Source organism: Delphinus delphis, chromosome 15 (assembly GCF_949987515.2).
Source record: "Delphinus delphis chromosome 15, mDelDel1.2, whole genome shotgun sequence".
Taxonomy (NCBI): Eukaryota; Metazoa; Chordata; class Mammalia; order Artiodactyla; family Delphinidae; genus Delphinus; species Delphinus delphis.
In genome coordinates this window covers 87,318,370-87,332,162 of record NC_082697.1, presented here as the reverse complement: position 1 = coordinate 87,332,162, position 13,793 = coordinate 87,318,370, and the positions used below count along the sequence as shown (strand labels likewise).

At 54.3% G+C, this 13,793-nt stretch overlaps 1 protein-coding gene across 3 annotated transcripts; it reads right to left on the bottom strand.

The window, feature by feature from the left end:
• Window positions 1–4,356: 4,356 nt before the first annotated feature.
• On the bottom strand, window positions 4,357–12,492 carry ZFAND2A (zinc finger AN1-type containing 2A). 3 transcript variants are annotated; one of them, XM_060032573.1, is made up of 8 exons: window positions 12,213–12,492; window positions 11,596–11,634; window positions 10,918–11,016; window positions 10,364–10,458; window positions 8,554–8,743; window positions 6,009–6,160; window positions 5,245–5,328; window positions 4,357–4,919 (listed from the first exon to the last, which is right to left on the bottom strand). In XM_060032573.1, exons 3-8 carry the CDS (start codon window positions 10,970–10,972, stop codon window positions 4,896–4,898), a joined length of 600 nt encoding a protein of 199 aa, XP_059888556.1. In that variant the 5' UTR covers window positions 10,973–11,016; window positions 11,596–11,634; window positions 12,213–12,492; the 3' UTR covers window positions 4,357–4,895. The 3 variants fall into 3 exon arrangements, with proteins under 3 accessions (XP_059888556.1, XP_059888555.1, XP_059888557.1); XM_060032572.1 differs by lacking the exon at window positions 11,596–11,634 and having other exon boundaries at window positions 4,358–4,919; XM_060032574.1 differs by lacking the exon at window positions 11,596–11,634 and having other exon boundaries at window positions 4,361–4,919; window positions 8,612–8,743; window positions 12,213–12,488.
• Window positions 12,493–13,793: the final 1,301 nt, after the last annotated feature.

The window sequence follows — 13,793 nt, the reverse complement described above, 5'->3', positions numbered from 1 at the left end:
GAACCAACACCAACTTTGAAAAAATCCATGTTGGCCCCAGTGCTCTGAGACAGGCCTCCTCTCACACACTCTGTCCTGACGCACCCGGCCGGGCTCTGCGCTCCCTCCTGCCTCCTGCACCAGCAGGACACTGTCGTGATCACGGAGGCCGCAGGGGCCCTCACGGCCCCCTTTCCAGGGCTGCCTTTGCTGTCCTATCACGTTGACTTTCCCTGTAAACTTGAGTATTGACTGGTCTAGTTCCAGAAAACAGCCTGTTGGTATTTTTATTGGGATCATCTTAGACTTAAAATTAATTTAGGCAAAACAGACACCTTATAAGGTTGACTCTTCCTAAGAACAAGGACTTTTTTCCCACTCATCTGTGTCTACTTTTGTGTCTTTCATGAGTGTCTTAAAGTTTTATCTCATCTAGGTCTTGCATATATCTTGTTTATTCCTAAGTATTTAATCTTTTTTCTGTTGTAAAGAAATGAAATTCTTTAGTTTATTTATTTTTGCTGTGTTGGGTCTTCGTTTCTGTGTGAGGGCTTTCTCTAGTTGTGGCAAGCGGGGGCCACTCTTCATCGCGGTGCACGGGCCTCTCACTATCGCGGCCTCTCGTTGCGGAGCACGGGCTCCAGACGCGCAGGCTCAGTAGTTGTGGCTCACGGGCCTAGTTGCTCCGCGGCATGTGGGATCCTCCCAGACCAGGGCTTGAACCCGTGTCCCCTGCATTAGCAGGCAGATTCTCAACCACTGCGCCACCAGGGAAGCCCCCTAAGTATTTAATCTTTATTGCCCTTGTAAATTGGATTTTCCTCTTCCATTCTATCTTTTTTTTAATAAATTTATTTTATTTTTATTTATTATTTTGGCTGCGTTGGGTCTCTGTTGTGGTGCGTGGGCTTCTCACTGCAGTGGCTTCTCTTGTTGCGGAGCAGGGCTCTAGGCGCACGGGCTTCAGTAGATGCGGCACGTGGGAACTTCCGGGACCAGGGCTTGAACTCGTGTCTCCTGCATTGGCAGGCGGATTCTCAACCACTGCGCCACCAGGGAAGCCCCCCATTCTATCTTCTGCTTATCATTTGCGGGAATGAAGGCTATCGGTTCCTGGGAAGCAGGCTGCCTGCCCGGCCCGTGTCTGTGGTGGGCAGTGCAGGTGGCACAGCTTAGGCGGACGTGAGGAAGCAGACACTCAGCTAACGGCAGCCAATCACCACCCAGCAAATGATTTACAACTGGGCACGGTGTATGCCAACGCCTGGCGGCTCTCCCTCTCCCTGGGGTCCCATAAGCTTCTCCTTGACCGTGACGGGCACAGTGACCTTGCTAATAGCTCTTTCTCCAGGCAATGTCTGCATAAATGTACAGTAGCTTCAGTTTAGTTCAGAACGACGAAGAACTCTCCAGAACGTGAAAGTAACCAGCTGCTCTGCCATCGGCATGGGATTTGAAAAAGACCATTTGTAAAGGTAATTTGTGTAGCATTTGTCGAAAGATCTTAGCTTTTAACGCATTCTAAGGACGGCTCGTCACGGAGATAGGGATGTGTGTGAATTCTACAAACGTGGGTTTTAGGGGAGCCCCCAGACGCCCTAACGACAGGGAGGGAGAAATCAAAGGAGAAGAAACTGAGGCAAACAGCAAACACGCTCTTCACACAACATTTAACCCCTCCTGCAGCACCGACGCTCTCCTCTCGGCTCTTCCAGGGCATCTACTCACCTCGTACAGCAAACTGATTGCTGTTCTTACAGCCTTTCAGTGAAATAAAGCAAACAAATGAACACTTATTTATGTTCATTTGCAAAGGTGAGTAAGTGTCCACGGTCCTCATTCTCAAGCTTAAAACTTGGAAAACTACGAACATTTCAGGAACTCGTTTCAGAACCTACCTTTCAGATTTGGTCATAGCATTACTGCCAAGAATGAATGGGGAAGCCGGATTAAAGATACATTTAAAAACACCCCCGATCACTTTTAACATGACTGACCTGCAAACACTGACTTGGGGCTGACGGGCTGATCGTGTCTGTCCTTCCCAGGATCCTGGGCCCAGTTTCCAGCAAGAACTAAGGTCCTACCTAGTCCACCAGCTCTCAGTTCTCGGGAGGCCCTCTAGTGACACCTTGTGGGCACTTCTGATACCGCAGCCACGCACCACCTCGGCCGGGGGACCAGTCACCGGACACTGGGCAGGCAGCCTGGCCTCTCGCCCTGCTCGGAACTGAGAGGCAGGACCGCAGCCTCGGCAGGGAGGGCGCGGCCGCACGTGGGTGAAGACCCCAGCCAGTGGGAGAAAACGCTCAGCTGCTCCCTGGCTCTCCCTCCCCACGAGCCAGACCCTCTCCAGAGACACGATGGACTCCCTGAAAAGGCCGACCTGACGCCCACTCGTCCAGTAGGGCAGTGGTGGGCCCACCGCCGGGCACCGAGGCCTAGACAGAGCCTGCACACCTGGAGAGCCCTGTGCCTCGGGGCACCTGTTAGAGTGCCTGTTAGCCTCGCCCCATCCCACCTGAGGCTGCCATTTGTAGGTGAAGAAACTACAGCCAATGCTACACAACATGCTCAAGGTCACTCAACAAGTGGCCGCACCACGACCTCATCATCCCACGTCTTGCAAACATTTCCACTAAAGCGGCCCAGCAGCTAAGGAAGTGAACCCTTCCCGCCCGACGGGTGACCACAAACCACGCGACTTCCTGCCAAGCCTTCTCTCAAAAATGCATGCAAACTTGTGACACTCAAAGGAATTCTCTGAACTTTCTCATGTGAGCACTCTCTACGAAAATTTACTTGTGGCTTCCCGGTCCCTCGGCCACGCCCACTGACGCCCTTAAACTCCTCGAATGGGCAATTCTCAGAAAATGCTTAACTTTACTAATATAAGACGTACCCATTTAAAGCACGGTGACACCATGTTTTCATCCCATTAAGAAAAAACTAAGCCAATGAAACACCTGATGAGGGTGTGGGGAAACTGATGGAGAGGAAGCTGGCATGACTTTCTGGATGGCAACTTGGCACCTTCCACCAAACTCTGAAACACGTCCCCTCCCGCACAGCAAGGCCGTCCAGGAAACCCTCTCTGAGCAGCCGGGCAGAGGAGCGATGACTCGCCCAGGTCCTGGGAGACCACGCAGCAGCAGCAGCCGTAAGGATGCCCGTGACTGCTTTCCTGACCTTTCACCCTCTGCGCCACTTCAGTGTCTATTCACACAGGTCCTTAAGGAAAATACTAACTTCTCAGAAAACTCTTAAATACACTTAAATACTCCAATCACAGTTAAGAAACACGAGTGGACTCCTAAGTTGATAATTCCTGATAAAACGTGCACGTCTTTTGTCCTTTAGTTTGGATGATCAAGAATGGCGCTAAAAAGTATGACGTGAGCCCCGCCTTTTTTTTTTTTTTTTTTTTGCGGTACACGGGCCTCTCACTGCCATGGCCTCTCCCGTTGCGGAGCACAGGCTCCAGACGCGCAGGCTTAGCGGCCATGGCTCACGGGCCCAGCCGCTCCGCGGCATGTGGGATCCTCCCGGACCGGGGCACGAACCCGCGTCCCCCACATCGGCAGGCGGACTCTCAACCACTGCGCCACCAGGGAAGGCCCCGTCTACCTACTTTTAAAATTTCTAGTACCCACAATTAAAAAACAAAACAAAACCAGGTAAAACTCACTTTAATGTTTTATTTAATCCATCATATCCAAAATACTATTTCGACCTGTAAATATTTTTAACAATGAGATATTTCACTTTTTTTTTGGCATTGACTTCCAAACCCAGTGTCTCAATTTGGACATTAACCTCACTTGAGAAAGACCTGATCTGTACTTAGATTTTATAAAATTTACAGCTGAAAAACCAGATTCACATATTCATGTTCTTGACATACTCAACACGGCTTCCTAATGACTGAATGCAGGTGACAGCTCTGCGGCTACGCTGGACACCGGCCCCACGTGCTCCCCAGCGGCCAGTGGCCGCTGCACTGGCCCTGGACCGCAGAAAGGGCTCCGTCCACGTAGTCCCCAGACCCACAGCGTCAGGAACTCCGCTGGGGTGGGGTGGGGGGCGGTGGCACTGCTCTACCAGGCCCCGCACGATTCTGGTGCACCTGGACAACCACGGGTCCAGATCTAACGCCACCAACAGGACAGAGTGTAGAAAGAGCTGGATAACCCGCCCGTGGGCTGGGAACTGAATACACCCCCCAACCACTATATATATATATATATATATATGTAAAACATTGTTATTGGAGTATGACTGCTTTACAATGGTGTGTTAGCTGCCACACAGCAAAGTGAATCAGCCGTGTGTATACATGTATCCCCATATCCCCTCCCTCTTGCACCTCGCTCCCACCCTCCCTATCCCACCCCTCTAGCTGGTCACAACCATTATATTTTGAGGCTATGAAACCAAACAAGGAAGAGAAACTGCTTGGATTTTTGTTAATCCGCAAGCAGTGGGATGTCTGGAGCGCATGGCTGGGTGCCCCTGGGGCTATGCCTGGGATGGCATTTCTCTTCATCCGGTTCCCTGAGGTCCCAGGAGATGACGGCGCTCCTGACAGGCCCCAAAGCCCTCGGTGTCACCCCAATGCTTGCAGTCAGAGGGTCACAGGCTGTTCTCTCAGTCAAACAGGAGCGGTGGGCTGGGGGCCACCTCTGGACAAGGACCCCTAACAGGGTAGGTGTAGTCCTGCCCCCGTGCCTGGGCTCAGATGCCACGTGAGGAAGACACAGTGAGATGCACTGTCGGTGCTTTAAGTGACAGAAGCCCCTGACCAGCTCAGCTCAGGGCAGAGCTGCTCGCGGCGGGAAGTAGGGAAGTGCTAGAGCATAAAAGTATCCACAAAGTGCAAATCATGGACGGAAAGAGGCCAGTTTGAACAGACACAGTCACATCAACGCTCTACTCTCCACCTGAAAGAGAAGAAAACAGCTATGTTCTTAGGTTTGTCTTGATTAACTAGAAGCGGGTGATCGTACAAAAGACATTCGCCAAACACAGTGCTTCAGAAACCAGCTACAAAGTGTTCCTCTCGTCACCCTGTGCTGGCGGGACCTGCGTGTGCACCCGGGGTTGACAAGGTCCAAGGCCGGGCGTGCGTCCCCCTCCATCCCATCCAGCTGTGACGGAGCGCGGAGCTCCAGGCGGCCAGTCATGAGCGCTGAGCACTCCCTGGCAGGACGGAGAACCGCCCCGCCCGACACGAGGGCAGCAACACCGCGCGCCCCCTACTAGTACCTGAAGCGCCGAGCCAGCCAGCCGCCCGGCCCCTCGCGTGAAGCCCCCGACGGCCCAGGTTCCGAGTCCCTTGCTGCCGAGCACCTGCGCGGAAGGGTCAGGTCAGAGCTCAGCCAACCCCTCACCGGTGCCGAGAGCCACGCATGCAGGGACGAGGTCACCCCCCAGCCCTGCTCGGGCACAGATACCACGAGAAACGGCTGAGTGGAAGTGACAGGTGACTCGGGCTTCCATTTCTACCCACGGAAGGTGGGGGCAGACCTTTCCACCGACCCGAGGAAGGTTCTCCCTGTAAATAACCAGTGAAGGGGCAGAACTGCCTCCATCAGAAGGTGGGGTGGAGTCCGACACCCAGGACCTATCTGGAGGGAGGGTCGCTGGAGGCTAGGGGGGGTGAGCTCAGTGCGCTGACCCCACAGACCAGTGTCCTCATGCGAAGGGGACGCTTGGACAGCACCGTGCACGGGGAGAACGCCACAGGAAGGTGAAAGGCCAGGGTGACGCGCCCACAAGCCAGAGAAGCCCGAGCCTACGGGAAGCACCCTCGCGAGGGGGAGGCCCCGCGCGGTGAGCAGGCATTTCTGGCTCCAGAACTGCAGTCCCAGCAAACAACGACTAGAATCCGGCTTCGATTTGGAATCCGCTTTTAATTAAGATCATATTCACCCAGACCCCTACAGCGAATGGTCAACACCAAGAGCTGAGCGTGCAGCACGGGTCCAGGTTTCCCAACGCCATGCAGGCCGAGCCGGGCCTCTCCTCACCCCGCCGTGCTGGCAGCGGGGCGTCCGCGGGTGCAGCCGTGGTCCTGAGGGTGTCTGTGCTGAATGCAGAAGCTGCCGCGACACTCGGCGCAAGCCACCCGCAGCATCTCTTTCCGCCTGCAGCCCTCTTTTGAGCAGCGGTACGTGAAAATCTGAGAAAGTACAAGTTGCTTCAATGTTCCAGCAGCCTCACCGAGCAATCATTCGACAAGCCCCGCCCCCCATAAGACCATCGGCATTTAAACTAGAAACGGTCCTTAGCTAAACAGAATGAAGGCACCGGGGTTTCACTGAGATGTCTTTCTGTCAGGTAAACAAGGAAATACTAGTTTAGGAGACAGAAAAGTTTTAACAAATGGTAAATACAAAAGCGGCATTTTAAGTTGGGGTCTCATGTGAGATGCTTGGGGGGGTACTGCAGGAAAAGAACAAGACGGGGGGCAGGGGACGGGGACACGGGAGGGAAGGAGGCCAGGCCCGAGGCGTGGCGCACAGCCCTAGGGGGAGCTGGCGCAGGCTGTGTCCCGTCAGGGGCAGGGGAGCTGGCACAGCCGTTAGTTACTGCGGGGTCTTTGCGGTGATATAAACTCCCGGGCACTTCCGACTCTGTGTGGGTGACGGTGTCAGGGAGGAGGGGTCCGGCAGCTGGGGGGCAGCCCTCTGGCCAAGAAGGGCGAGTGACCCGGGTGCGTGGAAACAGTGCAGGTGCCAGTGGAGCCCGGAAGACGAGGAGGGGCAGCGCGCGGTGGGGAAGTGAGGGTGGAGCCAGGAGGGAGGAGGGCCTGGTCACCGAAGCTTCCGGAAGGCTCGGAGGCATGGCAAACACGAGCAGCAGCAACGGGCTGGAGGAGACGGGCCAGGAAGGGGTCGGGGGGGGGGGGGCTCCAATCAGAGGGTCTGGGCTGGAAGCTCAGGGACAGACTTCACCCTCTCCTGTTCCAGGTTATTTGTCATAATTGCATTTGTTCTGTATTTAGTGTAACATACAGAAACCGTGAGGTAAGGTGGTCAGAAGCCAGTGCCCTGGAGATAAGCTCTAAAGGCCAAGACAGCAGGGGGCAGCGCAGCCCGCATCCTAGGGAAACCACCCAAATAAACCCGGAGGCCCCAGGGAGCGTGCAGTGCTGGGCTGGGCCTGGGGACTCATGCAGGGCTCCGAGAGTCTCCAGTCCGAGGAGTGGACCAGCTGCCACGGGCCATGTCCAACCCGAGTCTCCTTAGACTCTAGTTGAGGATGGAGAAGTGACCACAGGTGGCGGCTCCGATTCCGCCTGAAGTTCTATAAAAGTGACCACAAAGAGATGTTCTGAAAAAGGATGGATGAACCCCAAAGGGCAAAAGATAAAAAGAAAACAGCCACAAGATTTTAATTTTTTTTTTTTTTTTTTTTTTTGCCTGTGCCACGCGGCATGCGGGATCTTAGTTCCCTGACCAGGGGATAGAGCCCCCTGCAGTGGACGTGCTGAGTCTTAACCACTGGACCGCCAGGGAAGCCCAAAACAGCCACAAGATTTTAGAAAAAGCACGTGGACGAGCAGTAACGGACTCAGCAGACATGAAAAAGCTGAACTATGAGCCGGCAGGGAGGGTCAAGAAGCAGCGTATGTGTGACACAGAATCCCCGAAGGCTCAGAAATCGACAGCAGCAGAGGCAGCGCGGGTAACGCGGGGCCCGGGAGGAGGCCGCGCGTCTGGGAGGACCCCCGCCCACACGGCAGAGCCGCCCTGTCCCCAGCGCGCGCGCGCTGTCAGCTGTGGACCTGGCGCGTGGGGACGACTGACCACGACGTAGGAAAGACCACCTGTACGTGGGTCACACAGAGAAGAGGGAACTTGAGGGGAAAAAGGAGGCCGGCCCGGGAGGTCCAGCCCCACAGAGCGGGAGTCCAGAGGAGACGGCGACAGGGTCAGCCAGGGGGAAGCTGCCACACCCGGGGACAAGGAGGACAGCCGGCCCCTTGCGGGAACTCCCTGAGCAGCAGCAGAAGCGGGAAAACCCCCGACGCCAGCGAACGCCCAGGCGAGCCGCAGCGAGGGCGCCGCAGCGAGGGTGCCGGAGCCCAGCGGCCGGCGCACCGCGGAGACCGGGCGTCACCCAGCACTACAGGGTGAACGAGACGAACGCGAGCTGGATTTCAATGCTCTGCTTCAGTACATGGTACCACGTATTTAAGGAGAGGCAGGTGGCCGCTCCTTCCACCACAGCCGACTCCAAACGGACAGACGCGGGACTTCAGAACGAGCACCAAGACGACCAGAGCAGGAACGCCCATGTTTGATTTTACATCGCTGACATTTCCCAGGTGGAGCTTGGGAAAAACCACACACTAACAGAAGGATTCTAGAAAACCACATTAACTTTCCATCTTGGGAGGAATTCCTGTAACGAAAGCAAATCCTAACATAGGCCCTAATATTTAGGAAATATGCTCATACGACTGTAAAAACCCATGCTGTTCACAACCCAGGAAAACACCGATCAACTGTTAGGGTTTTATTCTGTACAAAAACTATTAAAACTACTTAGCCTCGCTGGATAACTGACCTTCCTTCCTCTGAGGAGAAACCAGCCCCCAGAGGGCTGACACAGACTCTGTCCTCACCTTCTCTTTCTTCTTCCCGGGGTGGTGCTTACAAGCTCCATCCATGTGCTCACCGACCACCACGTCTGGGACCTCTCCCGTTTTTACTGGGATGGGGCTGTTACAAAGTGGGCACACTGGCACCTGAACATCCTAAAAATAACAAATACAAGATGATATTCCAGATTCAGACAATCAAACCTCACACACACACACAAAGGCACAGTGGTACAGCACATTGAAAAGCAAACAGAGTACAAGCACTGACATCTGCCCCCCACGAGAGGAGAGTGTGGTTGGCACAGGGGATCGGCAGCAAGGCATCCCTAGGGCTTGCAGACAGTTGCCTGAAGTGGAACCCAGGAGAACTGAAGAAACAGACTATTAACCACCCGCAGAAATGACCCTGAGACAGAGGTCAAGTGCAGCCCAGGAAGGCAGCTGGTGAACCGATCCAGAAGGACAGTCTCAGGGCGGCAGGGCTATCTGTCCAGCACCATGTAGTGAGCAGTGAAGCTGCCCAAACACCTCGAGGGTGGGGCTGCCAGGAAGAAACACCAGCCGTGAAGAGCCTCAGCTCCTTCGCCTGCCAACGGCCTCCCCGATGCTCCTTGTAGCTTCCGCCGCGGCCACGCAGGCAGACTAGCTCATCAGTCAAGGGCGCACGTGGCCAGGCTGAGCTCTCAGGCTCAGAACCACCACCAAGCCCAGCACTGGGGGGCTCTGGAGGGAACGCCCAGCATGGTTAAAATCCCTCTGGGCCAGGGCAGGAGCTGAGCTAATTTAGCTCAAGAACACTGAAGTGACATGTGGACGAGTAACAGGTAATCACAGAATCGCGATGCCAGCTGTCTGGGAACTGAGCTGGAAAGCCACCCAGGGGTGCTCCTGCAGCTGGCAAGTTGGCCAAGTTAAGAAATAAAGCATCATTCAGTCACCTCTAGGCAGACTCTCCCTATCCAGGGACACAGGAAGGTCAAGGCAACAGACCAGGTAGTTTGACCTGGTCATCGGTGCCGGGTGAACATGAGTCACCCTCCCCCGCCCCCATGAATCAGCAAAGGGCCAGACCCCAGCCGACACTGGTCAAAGGGTGTCGCACTGTCACCCGCACTTCTAACTGCCACCCTGGGGAAGCAGCAGAGTGCTGACTGAAGAGCTCACGAAAATGCTCCCTGAAGCACCCAAAACAAAGTGAGTTCAGGCTGGGACCACCTGAAAAGTCAGTAACCAATGTCTTAAACCTCTGGACTTAAGCAAGTCTGTTTCCTTGCAGCCACCCTCCAGCTTCCACCATGAACTGTCTGAATCACCCAGGGAGGATGCCAAGGCTGCAAAGTTGCCCAGACAAGCAAGCATTTACAATTCTGCCCAGACCAGAGCTCCCATCAAGCGCTGCGCTGCGTTTCTTGTGCCCCATGAAGACAGAGCTGTTTCTCCTTGTGTGTTGAATAAAAGGAACTAAGCGTTTTAACATGTAAAGTAAGCTCTGTAGGTTTAGGTACAACAATTTCATTCCAGGAAAATAATCTGTTGCTTTAGAGCTGTGCCGTCCAGAGCTTTCTGCAACGATGGAGAAGCTCCACAGCTGCTCTGTCCACACACGGCTCCCGGAAACCTGAAACGTGGCTGGCGTCGCTGAGAAACAGGACTTTTAGGATTTATTTAATTTTAATTAAGTTTTCTCTACATGTGGCTAGTGTCCACTATCTCGGGCAGCGCAGTTTTGGAGAGTGAGGATGAGAATCTTTAGAATGAAGTAGGACCAATTACCTTCTTGAATGCAAAGGGACATTTATGTGCAGCACAGGTAAAGTGATCTTTACAGAAATCTTGTTTACATGCATCACATTCTAACGGAAGAAAATCTAAAAAAAAAAAGAACAAAAAACACACAAAAAACAGTAAAGTGTTTGAAAGACTAGAACAGAAGAATCATAGATCGTATTAAGCAGGTATTTACCTTTGCTGAGTTCATATTATGCCTATCAAATACATCCTCGAGGTACCACATGAGAAAAAAATTAGGGGCCATGAATTTGACAATGCCAGCAACACTGCAGAACCGGCATAGCTATCCTTTCCAAAGAGACCCCACCTCACGGGGTACCACGTATTTAAGCAGAGCATTTAAATCCACTCCGTGCTGGCAGCCAGCCTTGTACCTAGCTGTACAGAACCAAAAACTCAGGCCAGCATCTCATTACTGAAAAGCCGGAAAGGCCAAGGCCCAGAGAACAACAGCTAATGAAGACAGTGGCCAGTTCCTCTCCCAGATAGATGACAAGACACCCATTTCCTGTTAACGTTCTCCTAGAAGTGCTTACCTAGCTGATTGCAGGTTTTTTCTGAACAATGCTTCCCCAAATCAGGGAACTCCATTATGAGAAAATGTCCAAAACACAGATGACAGAGTGAAATGTAACCTGCAAGAATTAGAAATAATTAGGAGGAAAGCAAGGATGGTCCGAATTTCAGTCACCAGGGTTAATATTGCACAGCTGATATAAGTAAACACGCAGGGAGCATCAAATGCCCAAGTCATCTGGGCTCCTGCAGGGGCCTAAGTGTCACAAATTCTTGTCTTTCAGCAAACAGAAAATGGGACTTTTAGCGTAAGTAGAAAAGCTCCTTCAGAATCAAACCCCTTCGCAGACAGATTGTTTTTCAGTTCTTTTAATTCCTAGTTTATCAAGCTCAACCCGAATTTAAGTTTTCATTAATCCATATTTTGACCCATATTGACAGGGACGTCCCATATTCAACTACACAGCTACTAGGGAAAGTTACAGCCTCGGTGAACTTTAAATCGCAATTTCATCTACTGAATATACTTGACAAACAAAACTCCGTTACCAGGTGCTAAGTCACGTTACTTAACTACACTCGACTCAGTCCCCTGTTGCTGTCTTTAACTCCCTTATGCATTGAGCTTTACTCAGAATTTATTCCTTAATGACAATCAACCTGGAGTTGACCAGGGGAAGGGGAAGTCGTCAACTCACCAGTGGAAAACAGGTGGACAAACGGTGATGCCACTGCACCTGAGAGAAAACTGAAGTCCACGGCACGCCTCACAGGGGCCCCTCCGTGATCTGGCACCCACCAAACCTCTCAAAACTCTTGTCCCTCCCAGAATTCACGTCCCCGGGGCCTCTTCCGGACCTGCCCATCAGCTCTCCCGCTGCCGGGAGGCCTGGGATACTCCGGCCACAGCTGACACCCGCTCATGCCCTCAGGGCCCGGTTTAAAGCGTCACTCGGGGCCTTTCCTAACACCCTCACCTGGCCCCACCCAAATCGCGCTTCCTCTACTCTGTAATTCCTTTCCCAGGACCCGCTCGCTCGGCTTCCCACTGCAGCTTCGTTCCCTACTCTCGGCTCCGCGAAGCGCAGGGCCCAGGTCGGATCTGCCCATCCTGGATCAGCAACACCCAGCGGACGTTCGGGAATCAATCGATCGAGGACCGACGGGAAGCCGAACTCAACCCCGACGTGGTCGCGCTCTCGGCGCCGCAGCCGCGGTGTGAGAGCCCCGTTCTGCTAGGACACTGACGCCCTGCCAGTCCGAGGTTCGCGGCCCCGTCCGACCCCCGCCCGGCACCCCCAGGCCGACCCCGTACCTGGCCCTCGCCTGAGGCCTGCGCAGCCGCAGAGGGGAGCGGAAGGTGGCAGAGACCAAGAGCTGTCTCCCTGTCCGCGGTCAGCCGCGGGGGACAAGGCCAAAGGGACGAGGAAAACAGGATCCGAGCGACGGCCGAGGCCGGTCCGAGTCCGCGGGAGAGTCCAGCATCGCGCCGCCAGCACCTCCCGGCCATTTATTCGTAGCCGCCGGGTCAGAGAGCCACCGCCCTCCGGGCGTCCCCGGCGCGCCCCCGACGACGTCTCCGCCGAGCCGACCAATCGCGCCCTCCGCGGCCAGGCGTTCCCGGCGCGCCCCTAGACGTCACCGCTAGGCCGACCAATCGCGCCCTCCGCGGCCCCGTCGGCCCGCCCACTCCTCGCCTCTTCTCGAACTGTCCGGCGGCTTCTCGGGCTGAGGAGTCAGGGTGAGGCAGCTCTGCGCAGGCGCACTGGGCCGGCACCCGGAGCGGGGCGCTGAGTCAGGGCGGGCCGGGCCGGGGTGCGGGGGGAGGATACCCCGCGCTGGGCGCCACGGAGGCTGGGGGCGCGGGCGGCCGGTACCCGGCGCGAGGCTCCGCTGGAAGTGCGTCCAGCCGGCTCACGCACACAGGCACTGATTTTGCAGTTACAGATGAACTTTAGCGGGTGGGCAAGTTCACAGATGTGGAAACCACAGCCATGAAGGATCGACCGTGTGTGTGTACGTGTATGTGCGCATTTTCCTTACCCTTGTTCTGGACCACGTGAGAGCGTGGTGTGGACACGATGCCCCATCACCTCCCCCCCCCCGCCCCCAATACTCCCTACGTGACCACTCCAGCCACCCAGCACGGAAATCGGTGGTGACACTATGTTAAGATCCGACCCGCAGACCCCATTTAGGTTTCTGCCAACCGTGTCGTGGATGTCTCTTTCCTCTGTGCTCCAGGAGCCCGTCACCAGTTACCCGTTCAGTGTCTTCCTGTCCCCGACAGTTTTTTATTAAAGATCACAGACTTTCATTCATATAACGTGACCCTCAGGCAGTGTACATCCACGTTTCCTCAGGAGCAGACTCGGGTCATACTTTCTTGGTGGTTACATCACAGAAATGGTACTGCGCGCATCGCCGGCACAGGATTGCAACCGCTCCTAGCGTGGGTGACGTTAATCTTGACGACATCGTCATCCCGTTGTTTACTACGTTTCTCCACTTTTTCATTTGTGAATTAATTAGTATCTCGTAGGGAGCGATTCCGAGATTCCACCATTGTTATTCTTCGTGAACCTCTGACAACCTTGACTCCGTCAGTCGCTTCTGCCTGGATCCCTATGACCATTGCCAAACAGTGCTTTTGAAAATTGCCATCATTTCCTCTACATTTATTAGTTGGCGTTCCACTATAAGGGAATGATTTGCCTTCTCCATTTATTTTTTAACCCTGACTTTATAACCCGAAGAACCAGAATTCACACCCAGCATCAGGGAAGGTCAGGAGAAGGTGTGAGAGCGGACACCCCGGGGGTGTCACAGGCGAGCACTTGGCCCACCTCTGCTGTTGCTGATGCAGCCAAGATGACACCAGACTCTCGTGAGAGCA

Bases quoted from the DNA above. Each gene is read 5' to 3' on its own strand.
- ZFAND2A (XM_060032573.1), bottom strand. From the start codon at position 10,972: ATGGAGTTCCCTGATTTGGGGAAGCATTGTTCAGAAAAAACCTGCAAT. The intron at 8,744-10,363 runs GTAATTGGTCCT...TGTTATTTTTAG, and splicing joins GTCCCTTTGCATTCAAGAAG to GATGTTCAGGTGCCAGTGTG. The intron at 4,920-5,244 runs GTACTAGTAGGG...CTTCTCTTTCAG, and splicing joins TGGCTGGCTCGGCGCTTCAG to GTGGAGAGTAGAGCGTTGAT.